Source organism: Molossus molossus, unplaced genomic scaffold, assembly GCF_014108415.1.
Source record: "Molossus molossus isolate mMolMol1 unplaced genomic scaffold, mMolMol1.p scaffold_m16_p_2, whole genome shotgun sequence".
Taxonomy (NCBI): Eukaryota; Metazoa; Chordata; class Mammalia; order Chiroptera; family Molossidae; genus Molossus; species Molossus molossus.
The window spans coordinates 109,867,979-109,886,437 of NW_023425355.1; the positions used below are offsets into that span (position 1 = coordinate 109,867,979).

The window sequence follows — 18,459 nt, forward strand, 5'->3', positions numbered from 1 at the left end:
CTACCAGGCAGAGGCTGGCTGAGGACCTACATCACCCCCAACAAGAGGCTGCCTGGATTTGCAGTCCCCAAATCTGAGAGCACCACCTTCAAAGCAAAGTCCCACAGGGGTAAGGAAGTGTAATTCAGAACAGAGACATTTGGAGCCACCCCCTTTAGAAGACTCCATCAGGGCCTCTGGCAGTGACTTGCAGAGACAGAAGGGGGTGACAAGCTCTCTCCCCTCCCAAGAGCCAGCAACACCCCAAGTGGACAGGGCAGCCTTGATCTATTCCTCCAAGCCCCACCTGCACTGTCTAGCAGGTGCAGCCTTACAGGGTAAAAGGGCCACAATTCAGAACTGGGAAATCTCGTGTGACACCCTTGGAGCAGTCTGTCAGGAGCTCTGGTAGGGCACTGCTGAGCTAGAAGGCTAGCACCTACAACACTTCTTGAGGGCCTACGGCCTGCACCACCCTCAACAAAGGTCTGCCTGGGTTAGCATTTCCCAAATCTACTGGTACTGACTCCAAAGCACAGTTCCACAGGGGAAGGAAGTGCAATTAAGAACAGAGGCATTGGCCTGGTTGGTCGTGTGGGTGGCAGCCACTCGATGTGTCCCTTTCACATCGATGTTTCCCTCTCTCTCTCTTCCTCTCTCTCCCTCCCACTCTGTCTGTACAAAAAATGGAAAAATGTCCTCGGATGAAGATTAAAAAAAAAAAAAAAAGAACAGAGGCATTGGGAGCCACCCAACTCAGAGGCCTTCATCAAGGCCTTTGGTAGTGAGTTGTAGAGATAGAAGATGGAGATAAGCTCTCACAGCTCCAAAGACCACATCATCCCAAGCAGACTGGGCAGCCTTAATATATTTCTTCAAATCTCACCTGCACCACCCAGCAGGTGCAGCCTTACAGGGTAAAGGGGTCACAATTCAGAACTGGGAAATCTGGTATGTCCCTAGATTTTAGGAGATCTGGCAGGACACCTCTGAACTAGAAGGCAAGCACAAACCAGAACTGGGAAATTTGGCATAACTCCTTCAGAAGCTTCCATCAGGGCTTCCAGCAGTGACCTGCAGAGATAGAAGTGGGTGAGAAACTCTCACACCTCCCAAGACCTGGTGCCACCCCAAGTGGATGGAGCAGCCTTGATCTATTCCTCCAAGCCCCACTTGCACCTGCTGGCAGGTGCAGCCTCACAGGGAAAAGGAGTCACAACTCAGAACTGGGGTATCAGGAGCATCCCCCTTGGAGCATCCCTTCAGGAGCTGTGGCATGAAGCTAGGAGAACAGCTACTTCCCTTCTCTAGGGCTAGGGACCCATGCCGCCACAATCAAAAGGTAGATTGGATTTGCCTTCCCAGATGCTGCTGGTCCCACCTTGCTAAACTCATAACCACTGGGGAAAGAGAGTGCAAATCAGAGCTTGGAACACTGGATATACTTTCCTGGGAGCACTCCACCAGGGCCTCTGGTAGAGCACTGCAGAGATAGAAGGAGGTGAACAGCTTTCTTTCCTCCTGAAAGGATCAGTGCCACCCAAAGTGGAGGGGGCAACCTTGTTCTCTTCCTCCAAGCCCCGCTGGCACATCCTTGCTGGTGCAGCCTCACCGGTAAAAGGGGGGCACAACTCAGAACTGGAGTATCTGGTGCAAACTCCCTGAAGCCTCCACTCAGGTCCCTGGTGGGGCACCACTGAGATAGAAGTAAAGTAGCTAGCTCCCCTCTCAAGGGCTGAGGGCCTGTGTCACCCCAATCAAAGGGCCGATTGGTTTTCAGTACTAATTCTTCCTGGCCCCATCCTGCTAAAGTCATTTCCACAGGGTGAAAGCCAATCCCACCCATGAACAGGCCAACAACAATAAGCTCCCAATTACAACAGGAGGGTCCATATAACCCACACAAAGGACATTCCTAAAGCATTCAGCTCAGGAGAAAAACTACAGGACATTGACAAAAGAAATAAAGGAAGATATAAAAAAAAACTAGAAGCATATACTATATTCCTGCATTGGAAGAATCAACAACATTAAAATGTTCCATACTACCCAAAGAAATCTATAAATTCAATGCAATCCCTATTAAAATACCAATGGCATATTTCACAGATCTAGGACAAACACTCCAAAAGTTTATGTGGAACCAAAAAAGCCCTGAATAGTCACAGCAATCTTGAAAAAAAAAAAGAAAAGAGTTGGAGGGATCACAATTCCAGATATCAGGTAATCAAAACAGCCTGAAACTGGCACATGAACAAGCATATAGATCAATGGAGAACCCTGAAATCAACCCAAGACATTATGCTCAATTAATACTTGACAAAGGTGGCAAGAGCATACAATGGAGTAAAGATAGCCTCTTCAATAAATGGTGTTGGGAAAACTGGACAGATACTTCCCTCCAAAAAATGTAACTAGACCACCAACTTACAGCATTCACAAAAATAAACTAAAAATGGATAAAAGACTTTAATGTCAGTTGTGAAACCATAAAAATCCTAGTAAAATATGTAGGCAGCAAAATCTAGACATCACACGCAGCAGAATATTCACTGATACATTGCCTAGGACCACAGAAATAAAGGAGAAAAATAATACATGGGACTATATAAAACTAAACAGTTTCTGCCCAGCAAAAGAAACCAGTATCAAAATGAAAAAGAAACCCACTGTATGGGAGAACATCTTTGCCAATGATACAATGGATAAAGGGTTAATTTCCAAAATATATAAAGTACTCATATGACTCAACAAAATGAAGGCAAACAATCCAATTAAAAATGGGCAGAGACACCCTGGACAGTTTTGCTCAGTGGTTAGAGTGTTGACCTGTGGACCAAAGAGTCATGGGTTCTATTCTGGTCAATAGCCCTACCTTGGTTGAAGTTTGCCCCTGACCCTGATCAGGGTCATGTGGGAGGCAACCAATTGATGTATCTCTCTCACATTGCTGTTTCTCTCTCGCCCTCTCTCTCCTCCCCACCCCCTACTCTATCTGAAGATAAAATGGAAAAATATCCTTGCGTGAGGATTACAAATTTTTTTTTAAATGGGCAGAGGACCTGAATAGACATTTCTCCAAAGAGTACATACAAATGGCTAGGAGATACATGAAAAAATGCTCGATGTCACTAATCATCAGAAAGATGCAAATTAAAATGGTTATGAGGTATCATTTCACACCTGCCAGAATGGCTACCATCAACAAATTAACAAATGTCAAGTGCTGACAAGGATTTGGAAGCAAGGGCACCTTAGTACCCTGCTAGTGGGAATGCAAACTGGTACAGCCACTATGGAAAATAGTATGGACTTTTCTCAAAACTTAAAAATGGAACTGCCATTTGATTCAATGTTCCTGCTTCTAGGAATATATATAAGAAGCCTGAAACACCAATCAGAAAGAATATATGCACCCCTATGTTCATAGCAGTGCTAGTTACAATAGCTAAGATTTGGAAATAGCCCAAGTGCCCATCGGTAATTGAGCAGATAAAACAGCCATGATACATTTACACAATGGAATACTATGCAGCTATAAGAAAGAAAGATCTCTTATCCTTTGAGATGACATGGAGGGACCTGGAAAGTATTATGCTAAGTGAAATAAGCCGGTCAGAGAAAGACAAGTATCACATGATCTCACTTATATATGGAATCTAATGAACAAAATTAACTGACGAACAAAATAGATCCAGAGACATGGAAGTAGGGAACAGATTGACAAACCTCAGAGGGAATGGGGGGCGGGGAGGCAGGAAGAGATGAACTAAAGAATTTATATGCATATATGCATAATCAATGGACACTGATGGTGAAGGCAAGGGAAACTGACGAACAAAATAGATTCATTGACATGGAAGTAGGGAACAGACTGACAAACCTCAGAGGGAATGGGGGATAGGGGGAGGCAGGAAGAGATAAACTAAATAATTTATATACATATATGTATAATCAATGGACATAGACAGTGAAGGCAAGGGAAAGGGAGTGGAGATGAGGGTGTCGATGGGGGAAAAAAAGAGGGACATATATAATATTTTCAACAATCATGATAAATGAAAAACAAAAGAGCAATGAGATACTGAAAGGTTGGACAGAGGATAGAGTTCTAACATACTGACAATTGTTCCTAAAGAATTAGAAACTAGATTAAAAGCAACTGAGTCAACTAACCATACTATAATAATGAAAAAAAAAACTAACTTTCTCAACTATAAAAATGTGGGTCTGCAGATGGAGTGTTTACTATGTACCAGAGGAAATAACAAAGGAAAGACCAATAATTAGACTTATACTGGCAATGTTATGTTAATTTCAAGGGTAAAACAAAGAAATTACCAAGCATCCTGTCAGAAAAAATTAGTTTAACCCCATACAAGGAGAAGATTCTTTGCAATATTAAATGCCAGAAGACAATGAAGCAGTATCTGTTACCTTTAGGGGAAAATATTTGTGACCCAGAAATTCTAAACGTAGCCAAGATGTCATTCATTAGTGAAAGCAACAGGAAGATGTTCTCAGATATATAACTTCTCACAAATATGCAATCCACATATTTTTCCTGAGAAAGTTGCTTGAAGATGTACTCCAGCCAATTTTAAAATAAATTAAACAGTTTAACCATGGAGAAGTTATGAAATAAAAGAAGCGCTGGCCAGTTTGGCTCAGCGGTTAGAGCGTCAGCCTGCGGTCCAGAGAGGCCCGGGTTCGGTTCCCACTAGGGGCATGTACCTCGGTTGTGGTTTGTCCCTGGCCCTGGTTGGGGTTGTGTGGTTGGCAACTACTCAGTGTTTCTCTCTCACATCAATGTTTCTCTCTGTCTCCCCCCTCCTCCCTCCCACTCTATCTGAAGATAAAATGCAAAAATGTCCTCGGGTAAGGATAAAAAAAAAGGATTAGTAGTGAACAATGGAACTAAACTTGTAGGTAACTGTAAAATAAACTTTATTTAAAGTTCAAAACGGAATATAGACACTATAAATGTTTATTGGAATATAAAAGAATAATAATAATAAAATGAATCCCAAATGCAAAATAGGGGTATACAAAGAAGTATATTACTTTTCTCTATTTAGGTATGTTTTAATATGTATTACCTTTTAGAATTAATACTTGAACTGACAATTTTTTAAAAAATTAAAAACAACAAATAAGAAAAAAAAGTTTATCTTTATACCATCTTTTTCTAGGACCTATAAATGTTCTTTCTTTAACTCTGCTTAATAAACATATACACTTTGTATTTTTAAATATATATATATATATATATTTTAAATGACTGTAAGTAAAACTATACCAGAACACGAACATTTGATATAGATTGGTGGTGGGGTTTTGTGGTATGTTAATCTTCAGTAAGTATGGGTGTGAAAGCATATGCATATTTAAAAAGTACATATATTTTGGTATAGTTATATAATGTCAATTACATTAGGAAAGATATTAACAAAATAATGGGTTCTAGATAGTAGAAATACTCTGCTCTTCTTTCTGTTTCTATTTCTGTATCTTTGTAATGCATATGCATTATTTTTACAGTGGGAAAATAAACGTCCTTAAAATAAAAATTCCTATAGATACAGCAGAATTATAATTACAGGCAAATTTATGACATTAAATGGTTTGTTCTTCTCCCCTCCCAATGAAAAATAAACTAAGCATTTAATTTAAGCCATTAGAAAAAGACAAAAAAATCAGACATCTGAAAACTGAAGGAAAGATTCATAAACTTAAAGGGAAAATTTTATAAACCAGTAAACAAAGTAGATTTGAACGAAAAGTCTAAGGGTTGATTCTTTATAACAAACAGAATTAAATTTCTAGCTTGTTTGCTCAGGAAAGCAAACAAAAATACACAAAATGATGTATTTAAATCACAAATTTAAAGACAGTAAAATGTACAGCTTATGCTAATTATGAAGTGAAGTAAACATTATAGTATATATTGATTACCAAAATGACTCAAAAACAGTGCTGGAATTGGCCAACAATATTAGAGAAACTGCCAAAGAGCTACTCCTATTGTTAAAGTGATTGTCTCTAAGTAGTAAGATTATGGATTATTTTTTCCCATTTTGTGCTCTTTAGTAGTCTCAAAAAAACCTATAATAAAGTAGGTACTAATTTTGAAGTCAGATATGAATAAAGACCAACTTAAAAAAATAGAATCCTCCATCTCCCATCTCCCAAGACAAATTGGATAGTTTTTTCCTCTTTAGCTTTAAAGGTAGAAATAGCTGCCTTTCTAAAATTTAAGTGAAACAAAATATTGACCTGCAGTGAAAGGACTGCCAAGGTTCAGAGAGCCCATTAGTGGGCCTGAGAGGCCCTGTGACTCCAGGCTGACTGATGGCCCAAGGACCACTAAAGGCAAATTGAATTTCTAGATCACCGGCTGCCTTCATAGTTCTCTGACACCTCCATAACAGGAGAGTAGACACACCAGGTACCATACAAAGTACTTTCTCCATGTAAAATGGAGATTTTATTTTTGGAAATGAAAATCATTTTAATTATGTATATATCTTCTTTCTCTTGTTGAATGTGTTCTTATAAATGCAACCATTTATTCACATCCATTTTTTAAATGCCCACTTGGTAATGTCAGTTTGCTAGTACTAGATAAATGACATTTTATTCTCCATGTAGTGAGAAACGTAAATTAAAGAGGATGTTAGAATATGATAAGTAGAAATACATACAAAATGTGATAAGGATACTGCAACAGCAAGAATATGACTGAGCCCTGGCCGGTTTGACTTAGTGGTTGGAGCATCGGCCTGCGGACCAGAGAGTCCCAGGTTCGGTTCCTGCTAGGGGCACATACTAAAAAAAAAAAAAAAAAAAAAAAAAAAGTATGACTGAGGTAGCATTTCCTAAGTTTAGGTTCCCAAAGAACTCGAGCTTATTGAATTGTACCTCAAATTAAACAAAGTAATCTACAAGTAACTTTGAGAAATAACCTCTTGGGTGTTTGTGGCTCACATTAACATATCAAAGGACATGCAAGATATTGAGATACAAAATCCGTGGAACTTTGTACAACTATTTCCCCAAAATGTGTATCTACAGAACCCTCTTTTCTGCAATCCTTTATAAAAAGTTCAGGGCTCCTATAGGTTGAGGGACACATTTTGAGCAATGTCTATTGAAAGTGTACATTAAGTGGAAAAAAACCTTCTTAATTCAGAACATTGGCTTAGTTTTTTAAGGTGTTTTTTTTTTTTTTTGTCCTGAAAAATAGAATCAAATTACACCTTTAATATTGCATCAACTTCTTTCGTTCTGTTAAAGGGAAGAAGCATTCTATCTAGAAATTCTTCTTCTCAAAAGACCAGATTCTAATCCAAGAGGAGAATCTATGATATACTCAGTGTTATTTACAGGGAATATGAACTGTCAAGCTCCTGGTAGGGCTTGACCTTATTTGTTTATTTTATTATGGATGACATCTAACAGCAGAATATAGGTAGCCTTTAATCATTGCCTTGTCTTTTGAATTAAAGAAGAGGGCTAGAAATATGATGGTTTATTTCTGTATTCTCTTCCTAATATCTGCCCCCTTCGTCCAAATATTGTCATTAACTCCCGGGGGTTAATGAAGTCTGATATTCATTAATGTGTTGATTCAAGAAGTCTTGCCCTGGCCAGTTTGGCTCAGTGGTTGGAGTGTCAGCCTGCGGTCCAGAGAGACCCAGGTTCGGTTCCTGCTCAGGGCACCTGCCTCGGTTGCAGTTTTCCCCCGGCCCTGGTTGGGTCATGCAGGTGGCAGCCACTCGATGTGTCCCTTTCATGTTGATATTTCTCTCTCTCTCTTTCCCTCCCACTCTATCTGAACAAAAAATGGAAAAATGTCCTCGGGTGAGGATAAAAAAAAAAAAAGAAGTCTTTACTGCCTGCCTGCTCTGTTCCCAGCACTATTCTTGCGTCAGGTATATATGTACAGTGTAAATGAGACTGACAAGCTTGTAAACTTACAAACTAGTGGAGAAAATAACCAATGAACACATAAATAAACATCACAATCTTAAACAGTATTAAGTGCTATGGTTAAATTAAAACAGTAAATCAAGGATTCTTTTCCTCCTAGGTGAAAGGAACACTATAGACTGGTGGCCAGGGAGGGATTCTCTGTGGAGACTTTTGAGCCTAGAACCAAATGGTGAGGAGTCAGTTGATTTTTCTGGATGCAAAGGAAACTAGAGCAGTCTGGAGTACTCTGGGCCTATTTTAGTGATTTAGTTTTCAAGCGTAAAAGAGATTTTCCATTTTAAAAATGGCATTTCTCATCCAATAATTGGACTTTTATATTTAGGTGTGTGCTTTGGCTGGCAAAGTTAACTTTCATAGCTCAAATATTTTCCTTAAAATGTTGGGTTTATTTTAATTTCTCACAAAGGACAACTGTTTGATAAGTGGACAGCTAAAGCCCTTCCCTGTTTTAGTCTTGTCAATGCTTTTGAAGTCCTTCTTGAGAACAGTATTTCTAAATGCTATATATTTGGGCCTTGTTAAGAATCAGAGCAATTTGAATGAATAGTTGCTATTATATACTGGTTACCAACAGAGATTTGGAATTATACAACTTTTGGGAGTTCAGTTCAGATTCAAAACTCATCTTAGTGGTGTTCTAAGATTCAACCGGTTTGGCCCCATCATTCTAAGCTCCTCCATAGCCCCCATAGTGCCTTATGACTATTAACTGACCAATTTTTATCTAAATCAATTTCCTTTTAGATGAAATGCTAGTGCTAGTTTATATTTAGAAATAAGAAATTGAAAGTTGAACAGTCACTGAATTTATGAATTTAACAACAAACCATATGGATTATAGAATTCCTATAAAAATAAATTTATGGAATAAACAGAACAAATCACCTAGTTCAATTTCAAAATTCAACATTCCTTGCTTGCTTTTTTTTCTTAAAGACAAGTAGGAGGGTGATTTTATTCACCAACTGCTCAAAAACCCAGGCTGCAGAAAATAGGAATTTGCATTAGCAAACTCGTGCCCAATGAAACTCTTTCTTTACTGATTATGCTGGCACAATCTGGCTGGGAGGAAAAATCCTGATAAAATCAAGGGAAGATCCCCTTACGCCTCCTCCCATCCCATTGCACCACACCCTACCAGCCAGAAGCAGAAGTCTTCTGAAGTTTTCAGGAAAACAACCTGTCCTGGGTTTTTTGTGTGTGTACCAATAGGCTCGCTGAACACATCATTGATCTTGGACACAGGCAAAGTTCAAACCAAGTCTATGTTGTCAATTTGTTAGTGTCCTTTTTTGGGTGAAGACTCCTGACTGTATCCTCTCTGCTTAAAGACTGTACAGGCGACTCGTGTTCTCACGCAAGGTGGCTAAGGTATGGTCGAGTAGTTGATCTTTGATTATGGCAATCTCTTGAATTGTATTCAGGGCCAGGCCTGGGTGAGAATACTGGCAAAGGCTTTTGGGAACCCCACGAGGAAGGAAGTAGGGAGCATCAGTTTCCACGACAATTCTCTCCAGTGGGATCCTTTTCAGAGCATCCCGGGCCTGCCAGGCGGAAGTGTAAGTCAGGACTGCTGTGAAGCCCACAGACATGTTGGGAAAGTACTCCAAAAGGGGCTCAATTACTGGATAACTACTAGTGAAGCAATGTCTATGGATCTTATAGTCAGAGGGCACAAATTTTTTCATGATGGCCAGCAGATCTTTGTCAGCTTCTCGGCAGTGGATCACCAAGGGCTTCTTTAGAGACACAGCCAGCTGCAGCTGTCTCTCAAATATCTTGTGCTGCTGTGGGATAGGTGTCTTGCACTTGTAAGAGTAATCCAAGCCTATTTCTCCAAAAGCTACAGCTTTGGGGTGCCTTAAGCCTTGCAAAATATTTCTTTCTTGACTCTCATTGTAGTAACATGCAAAATGGGGGTGACAGCCAAAAGCTCCCCAAACCAAATCCTCATTCAACAGCTTCTCCCATAGGCCATCCCTCATTGTACGAGGATCACAGAAATTAGAGATGCAGCCCTGAAATTCCTTAGGGAAGGAACGGCTATATATTTTTCTGAACTTGGTAAAGGTCCCATTGAACGACAACTTGGAATAGAGCATGTCCAAGTGACAATGGGTGTCAATGAAGCCCTCCTTTAGGCTTTGCTCCCAGTAGCTGCTTGGCAGAGAACTAGATGCATATCCTCCCCAAGGATGTAATGGTGTCTCCTCTTGAAATGTTCTTTTCTCCCTCACCATGGCTTTTGAACTTCTGGGGAAATGTAATGAACGAGAATTCTGGGAATGACCTTCCTCTGCTGCCTTCAGGTCTCTGGACCAGTTTTGAGAGTGCACTGTAGAGTTGGAGGAATAATTACTTAAGCTCCAGCTGCCCTTCCCTGCCTGGGATGTATTGTTGCTGCTGCTGCCCATGGAAGGATATTGAGAAGGCTTGGGACTGCTGGTCTGGTAGCTGGCATAGTCATGTGAAGGACCACTGTACATAGGAGGCTGGTACATGACATGGTCAGTGGTGAAGGTTGAAGACTTTGAAATTCTTAAGAGACTCAGTGAGTTTGGCTCCTCTTGAGAGAATCTGACTGCAGAAATCTCATCCACATTAGAGCAGTCCCTTACTGAAAGGGGTTGCTTAATCACCACACCCCTTTCTTTATGCTTTTGGATTTCTGAATGAGAGTCACCTTTGTCTAGAAATTTTAGGGCTGGTGAGCCTTTTTCAAAAATGACTGCTCTCGTGTCACCAAGTGGCTTCTCACTGGGTTTCTCCTGAGGATATATAAATACTTTTCTGTCACAGGAGTTGCTGACATTTATCACAATCTTTTCCTTTTCTAATCTGACCTCTGGGGCTGACATTTTCTTTTTCTGAAGAACAGAGATGGTGACAGCACTAGCCAGTCTTTCTCCAGGATTGGGATGCTCTCTAGTGCTCAGTTTTGTACTAACTGCAGCCTCTCCCTTTCCTTTTGGTATTGATTTTACCAAGGTATTCTGGATAGCTAACCCATAGGTCATTGAAGAGCCTTGGCCTTGCCGTCTACCCTTTCTTCTCTGGGTCTTGTTTGGTTTCTCACTGTTATCATTTTGACTCTCAGCTTTGGCTGTAAATTCAGAGTTCATAGAATTATGGGAACTGTTTTTGGAATTAACTTGAAAACTTAAGGCGTCCTCTAGAGAAGCCATTTCTTTCAGAAAGGGGATAGTGTATAGGAGATGGCCCAGCGGGGATTCCACAGACAAAAGGAACCTGAGGTGCTACAAATCAGGCAGTCTTTGGCAGCCACTCCACCCACACCTGGGCCTGAGAAATGGGGGGAGGAGGAGGAGGAAGTTCCCTGGCGGGAAAAGCCCCTGGAAAACCTCCGCTTGAAGGTCACAACGTCCTCCCCTAGGGTTTCAGACACTCCAGGCTGCTGGCCTCTCCCGAATGTGAAGCAGAGCTATGAGGTAGTCATTTGGAGAAGACCACATTAGTGGGCTCCCAGAGTCATTTGCGTTTGCTTGCGGACCCTACCTCTGTGCCGCTCCTGTGGTACTTGACTTTGCAATGTTCCGAAGGCTCACGAACAGGTCCCCTTTCTTTCACCTGCCCATAACAGTTCTCAGTGTTCCAGAGACGTCAAAGGCCTTGCACTGAGTTTATGACTCGAGGATGCAAGATTTACAGAAGGCTCGGTTTCGTGTCCAAGCCTACGGTGTGCTTCCGAGATGAGTAAGCACTTTCTCTTTTGTACAAAGCTCCTTCCGGTAATGTCAAAGCACTTCCGGGACATTAAGGCACTTGCACTTTCGGATGGGGATGGGGGTTGGGGTGGGGTTATAAAGCTCTTATATGTAGTTTAGAATAGAAGGCTCTTTTGAGATGTCAAAGCTCTTGAAAAGACTACAAGGTGCCTTAGAGACCACACACAGGGCACTCTTGAACTGGGCTTCCGGCTTGGAGGTTCAGGCCACCAATGTTGTGTAGGAGGGCAGGGCCAAATCCAGTTTAGGAACAGAGGGTTGAGGGCGCGGGGCACAGCTGGGGGGAGGGGGCCGCCCACCAGTCCGCTCCCCCGGAAACATTCCCCTCAACCAAGGGGGAGTGGTGGTGGTGGGGCAGTGGCTATGCGGGAGAGTAAGCAGTGTGAGGGGGGAGGGGAAAGAACATGGCGGAGATCGATGCCGCAGGGAACTCTTTCAACTTCACCTCAGGTCAGTCTACCCCTGAGGCTGCCGCCATTGCTTGTGTTTTGTTCCTTTCCCCACTGGGTTTTTTTTTTTTTCCCCCAAGAACATAGTTACACATTTTAAAACATAGTTTTACTATACATGCTTTCAAAACTGTAGTTTTTGTAGTATGCTACCATTTTCAGTCCTGTTTTTTTCCCACTCAACATTTCTACATATCCTATTTCTCTTATTGCTGCATAGTTTTCAAAAAACAATATTCTAGTGCTTTCATCATAGTCCAGTAGTACATAGATGTGCCATTATTCACCAAACATTTCCCTTTTTGTTAACTCTCAAGTGCCCTCACTCTAGTTTTTTCTCTAATAAAAGTAATAGAGATTTTAAAATGTCTCCTCATAGCACCACATTGTCCCAGAAGAATTATAATAATGTAACATCCCATCCATGATGAATAATCCTTCCATGTCTGTTTAATAGGAGAAACAAAAAAAAACAGTGACTCGGTTATTTTAATTTGCACTTACCTAATAATTTCTTAGGGTGAATACTTTATTTATTGGCACACTCCTGAATTTTAAATTTATTTTCATTTCTTTTTTAGGGTGTTTTGAAACATAATTAAAACATTATAAAAAATTAAACTTGTCATATTTTCTAAAATTTATTAGTATTTTTAATGAACAAAAAATCAACTGAGTAAATGTAAAGATTTAATTTGCTTTATTGCACAAGTCATGAATTGGACAGAGTCCCACATGCTAAATAGAGCAGTGCTCCGAGAAGTACAAAATAGAAGGTTTTTAACGGCAAAAACTGAGCAGGACAAGAAAGTTATCAAAAGGAAAGAAAGGATTGTTTCAGGCAACATGACCTTTTAGAGAGGGGTGGCAGGAGTCTAATTAGGTATATTACCTCACTTGTATTAGTCAGAAAATTCCAGACTGGTTTGAGGTCACTCCTGAGAGGAGTTGAAACTGCAGTTAAGTCTTGGTTTACTGTCTTAGGGGCAAGAGACTCTACCTTGGGCCTGTTTTTGTTGTTCTTGTTCTTCTTTTTCTTAACAGTATGTTGTTTGTTTTTTATTTATATGTTGGTTTATTGATGTTATAACTTGTTTTGTAGTCAAATCTTTTTTTTTTTTTTCTTTCACAATTTTCTTTTTCTCCCAAGACTAGAATAGTAATCTCTTTCAAGGTTTTGACATATTTGTAGTTGTTTTTTGGAGGGTAAAAGGGGCTGTTTTTTTTATATTTACTTTAATAAACCATTTGGTATTTATTTGGGTTATAATTTATTTTAGGTGAGGATATACATTGATGCTTTTCCAAGTTAGTGCTTTTTTCACTTATTGATATGTGACTTCTCTTTCATCAGGTATTAAATTCCTATATGTAATAGAATCTATTTCCAGACCTTCTATTCCACATACTAGTATTTCTTTTGTTACTCTGGTGTAGCACTATTTTATTAATTGAACCATTATAGTAAGTTATAAAATCTGGGAGAGTTGTCTTCTGTGTTATCCTTAATTTTCATAATTATCTTTAATAGGCTGACATGTTTATTTTATCACATGGACTTAGAATTGTTATTTTTTTTATTCCCTTCAACATAGCAATGAAATATCCATTTAAAATATGGTATTTTAGTCTCCTTATTCGAGATATACTTCACTTATTCTATCAGTCAAGCAAGTTCTCTGTCTTCTAGTACATATTTTTAGAGTTTTATCAGGGCCACAGAGTTTTCATTAAAACTAATTTTAAGTGTTTTATAATTTTTCATTCTATTGTGAATATACTTTTTCTTCCCACTGTATTTTTACCTTGTTATTGATAGTACATAAGAATATTTTTTATTCAGTTGTGGTTATGCTGAAATCTTTTATTTTTCTCTTAGTTTTTTGACCTTTGCCTATGCCATTATTTTATTTGCTTATAATGATACTTTTGTGTCTTTACTCCTAATATTTTTCCTTCATACCTTCTTACGTTGTGTATAACTACTAAAAACAATATTAAATAATGATGTTGGTTGAGGCATTTATTATTCTGTTTCTGATTTTAGTGAACACATAGTTTGATTAATTATAATGCTGGATATTTTGCCTATTGTTTTTAAGCAGATACTTTTTAATTTTGTAAAGGAATTACTCTTATGTTTTAAAATATATGTGGTAGGAAATGGTATGAGATTATATATTTACTCTTATTTTATTAATTTGTAAACATCTTTACATCTGTGAGGAAAATGCTGCTTTTTGTGTGTGTAGGTGGCTTAGAGCTGTTATGGACTGTTGAATTCTGTTTGCTTGTATTTTAGTTAGAATCTTTGCTTTATAAATTATAAGCAGTGGAAATGCTCTGGAGCAGTAGTTCTGAACCTTTGCTTGCACATTGTAATCAGATGGGAAACTTTAAAAATCAATGATGCCTGGGCCCACTCTGAGAAATTCTGATTTCATTCTGTTTGTCTGTGTGTGTGTGTGTGTGTGTATCTGTCCCAAGCATCAGTTTAAAAAGCTCTACAGGTGATTCTAGTGTGTAGCCAGAGTGAGAACTATTGCTTCACAGTTTACTTTTTTTTTAATGGCACTATCAGGCATGACAATACACCTTCATGGCTTTTTATCGTTTTTGGTATCCTGGGGGAGCGATATAATGTGGAAATTTTGTTTTTCTTGAAAGTTTGAAAGAATCCATTAGTGAATCATCTTGGGTGGAGCCTTTGTTGGGACAATTTTTTTTGGTAATCTTTTTACTTCTTATTTAGTTATTAGTTCATTCATGTGTTTTGATAGTTCACAATTCTTATAGAAATATCATCTCTTTAATTGTGGCTTTAATTTTTTTTCATAAAAGCTTGTATAATTTATCATAATAAGATAATTATATCTTATTATGTATTACATTTCTATCATGTAGTTTTATTTTTATTTATTTATTTATATTTCTTCTTGATCATCTTTGCTAGAATCTTACCTATTTTATGTATTTAAAAACTTGGATTTATTTATTGCAATTGTTTTTCTCCTTTCAAATTTATCTATTTGTACTTTTATCCTTTTTTCTTTCTACTTGTTTTCCTTATGACAAATTTTTGTACTTTCACAAATTTTTGTTCAATTCATTGCTGACTAGTTCAAAACTCTGACTGCATTTCAGAATTACTTGGAGGAGCTTTAAAAATTCTAATGCCACTCTAAACCACCCCAAGATTCTGATATAATTTATTTAGGCTTGACTCTGTTTTTTAAATTTTTTAAGTTCCTAATTCTAAGTCAAAACTGAGAATTGCTGAATTAGCACATTTAACTAAGTTTGTTCTCTTTAGGTTCTCTTATGTTATAATCTAAATCCAATAATTTTTGTTACAGATGTTTCTCCTTTTTTCCCCACTGATTCTCCCCTCCCCCTCCCTCCCCGCTCTGTCCCCAGCTTTGTTGTCCATGTCCATTGTTCATGCACACATGCATATAAGTTCTGTGGTTTATCTCTCCCCCACCACCCAAATAAATTAATTAAATTTAAAAAAATTTGTCAACTGTATCTATCTGAGGAAAAAAATGATAATAAATCCAATAATTTACCCAAGATTTACAGATTTGCCTGTATCTTATAGGTTAGTACATCTTCAAATTTTATTATTTAATACTTTTTGTATTTTTCAGTATATTCTCAGCGCAATAATTATGTAAACCAAAATGTAATTTTAGACTGTAATAAATAAAAGAAAGCATTTATTTTAAGAAAAAGAACTGTAGCCTGGGAGACACAGATTTAAGTAGCAAACTAGTTTGTGTTCTAATGAGACAAAGGGAGGTTCCCTTTTATAAAGAAAGTTGCTGTTTTTTATGGAGAAAGTTTCCCCCAGGTTCCCAATCTGGTCTGTTTTATGCAGGTTGGGACAAGTCTCATAGGTCGAAAGATAAAACCAGGAACTTCCTTGCAGTGGTTGACTCAGATGTCAGAAGGCGTAGGGGAATAGTACAGGAGGCTGAAATCTCATTCTGTGTCTTTTTCTGAAATGCAGAGTGCATCAGAGGTCTCTGTTAGCAGTGGCTACTGCCTGTATACATGGGAGAGACCCAGGAAAACTGAGTAACTCCAAGAAATAGTGCAAACCAACACCTTAAATATCATCTGTAGTTAAAGACATAAGATGTGGTGTGAAGAGGAAGGCCAGTTATAGGAGGTTATCAGGAAACACACAGTAAACAAGGGTATGGTTGTTATACAGATTTAAGTCTTTGTCTCTGCATTGGTAAGAGTTTCTAAAGATTTAGTGTCATCCTTTCTTCCTGGTACAAGTGGAGATTTCCCTTATAAATGTAAATGTCTCTTACAAAAGGATAACTTTTACTCCAGTGTCTGCAATTTCATAAAAATAACTAACCTAAAATAATCCTTATGCCAAATAGGCATATTTTAAGGTAACAGATTCTGTTCCCCTTCACTTTCATGGTGGAGTTCTGCAGCCCTGTATTCTCAAGGGATCAGAACATGAACTATCAGTATATCCCACTTATAGAAATTTGAAGTCCAGCCTAAAATATATTTTTTCTCTCTATTTTCATTTAGCATCCTTTATTTTCTCTTAATGCATCATTAGGTTGATACATATTTAATGATTATATACATGGCTGTATTGTAAACTGATCTATACAAGTTTGGTCATTCACAAATATATATCAGTAGCATTCAATACATAGAGGTAGGTGAGAGCTATGAATATTTTCTTTATACTTTCGTACCCAATTACAAAGAAAAAAAATGTTTTAGATTGAATATTACTGTAAGGGTGGAAAACTTTTTCCTTCTAGGTTCTTTGGCTGGTCTAGTAATTAAATTGACTTAAGACCGATTAGCAAGAGGAAAACAAAGTTTGTATATATAGGAATCCCATAAAAATATGAGATTTCCTGGCAGTCAGGTAATTGAGGCTTATATCCATCTTTAAAAATTTTTTTTTCTTTATTGATTTTAGAGAGAGAGGAAGGGAGGGGAGAGAGAGAGAAACACCGATGAGAGAGAACATCGATTGGCCACCTCCTGCATGTCCCCCAACTTGGGATTTAGCCCACAATCTTGGCATGTGCCCTGACTGGGAATCAAACTGGTGACCTCTTGTTGCATGGGTTGATGCTCAACCACTGAGCCACACCAGCTAGGCAAGGATTACATCCATCTTGAGCTAAGGTTAAGTAGGCAGGGCTCTGGGGCTTGCAAGGGGAGTAGGGACAGTTTACAGGAAGTTGGGAAGAGCAAATGTTAGGTAAACAAATGTTTGCCATGCCATGCATATAAGTCCTTCTGATATAAAAAAAGTTTTCTCTGATAATAATTCTTCCTGGTACAGGGCCCCTGTCCAAATTCTTTTAGGTAGTTAAGTGGGAGGTAAAAAGTTCTTTCTGAGTCTGTTGGGCCCCTATTGTCTTCAGCTTGAAATATCCCACCTGCCAAAGTGGCACGTTCTGGGGTGGGGGGGGCATATTCTGTTCTCCCTTACTACCTTTACTGAACACTCGATAAAACCCCAGTTCTGTTGTCCTTTTAGGTGTTCCAGCAACATCTTTTTACCTCCTACTTTTTCTTACTGAGATACAATTCATATAACATAAAATTCACTATTGTAACATGTTTAACCCAGTTTGGTGTCAAATATCTCATTTTTTAATTGAGATAAAATTTATATAACATAAATAAACCATTAGTCATTTTAAAGTGTGCAGTTTAGTGGTATCTAGTATATCCACAGTGTTGTACAACTATCACCTCTTTCTAGTTCCAAGACATTTTCATCACCCCAGAAGGAATCCCCGTATTTATTCAATAGCATCTTACCGGAATTGTTTGCTCAACATAAGTATGACAATATTCTAATTGTGAGTTTAGCTAACTTCTAAATGGAATCAGACCAGAAGAATTCCCCAAGGAAGCAGCTGAAATGGGATGATTTGGGAATGAAGCCAGAGGTGTCATTTTGAAAGGTGTAGATCTCTGGGCTTACTAGATTTGTAGAACCTGATCCAGTAAAGACAGTGCCTGGTCGATATTTGTAACTGATTGTTTCATTTTGAATACAATTATTTCACTAACTAAAACTCACTTCTCTAATCCTTTATGATAATTAACAAAGCGTCCTGTGTTGATCAGAGATAAACTACTGACACATTTGGTCAGCCCCTTCTGAAGTGTGAGCTTCTGGTAGAAATTTGCTAAACACTTCTAGAACATATTTCTATGTAGGATAACTGACCACCCCAAACAGAGTCACTCATATCTATCATATTGTCATGTTGAATTACCAT

The 18,459-nt window shown here is 38.5% G+C and overlaps 2 protein-coding genes across 2 annotated transcripts in view; one reads left to right on the top strand and one right to left on the bottom strand.

Moving 5' to 3' along the window:
* EFHC2 (EF-hand domain containing 2) overlaps positions 1 to 18,459 on the top strand; it is a 226,214-nt gene that overhangs the window by 20,290 nt on the left and 187,465 nt on the right. The window lies entirely within an intron of this gene.
* On the bottom strand, positions 9,300 to 17,720 carry LOC118636008 (putative deoxyribonuclease TATDN2). The gene is given in 3 exon segments (XM_036271077.1): positions 9,300 to 11,224; positions 11,227 to 11,416; positions 17,661 to 17,720. Coding segments are annotated over 3 exon segments (2,175 nt in total).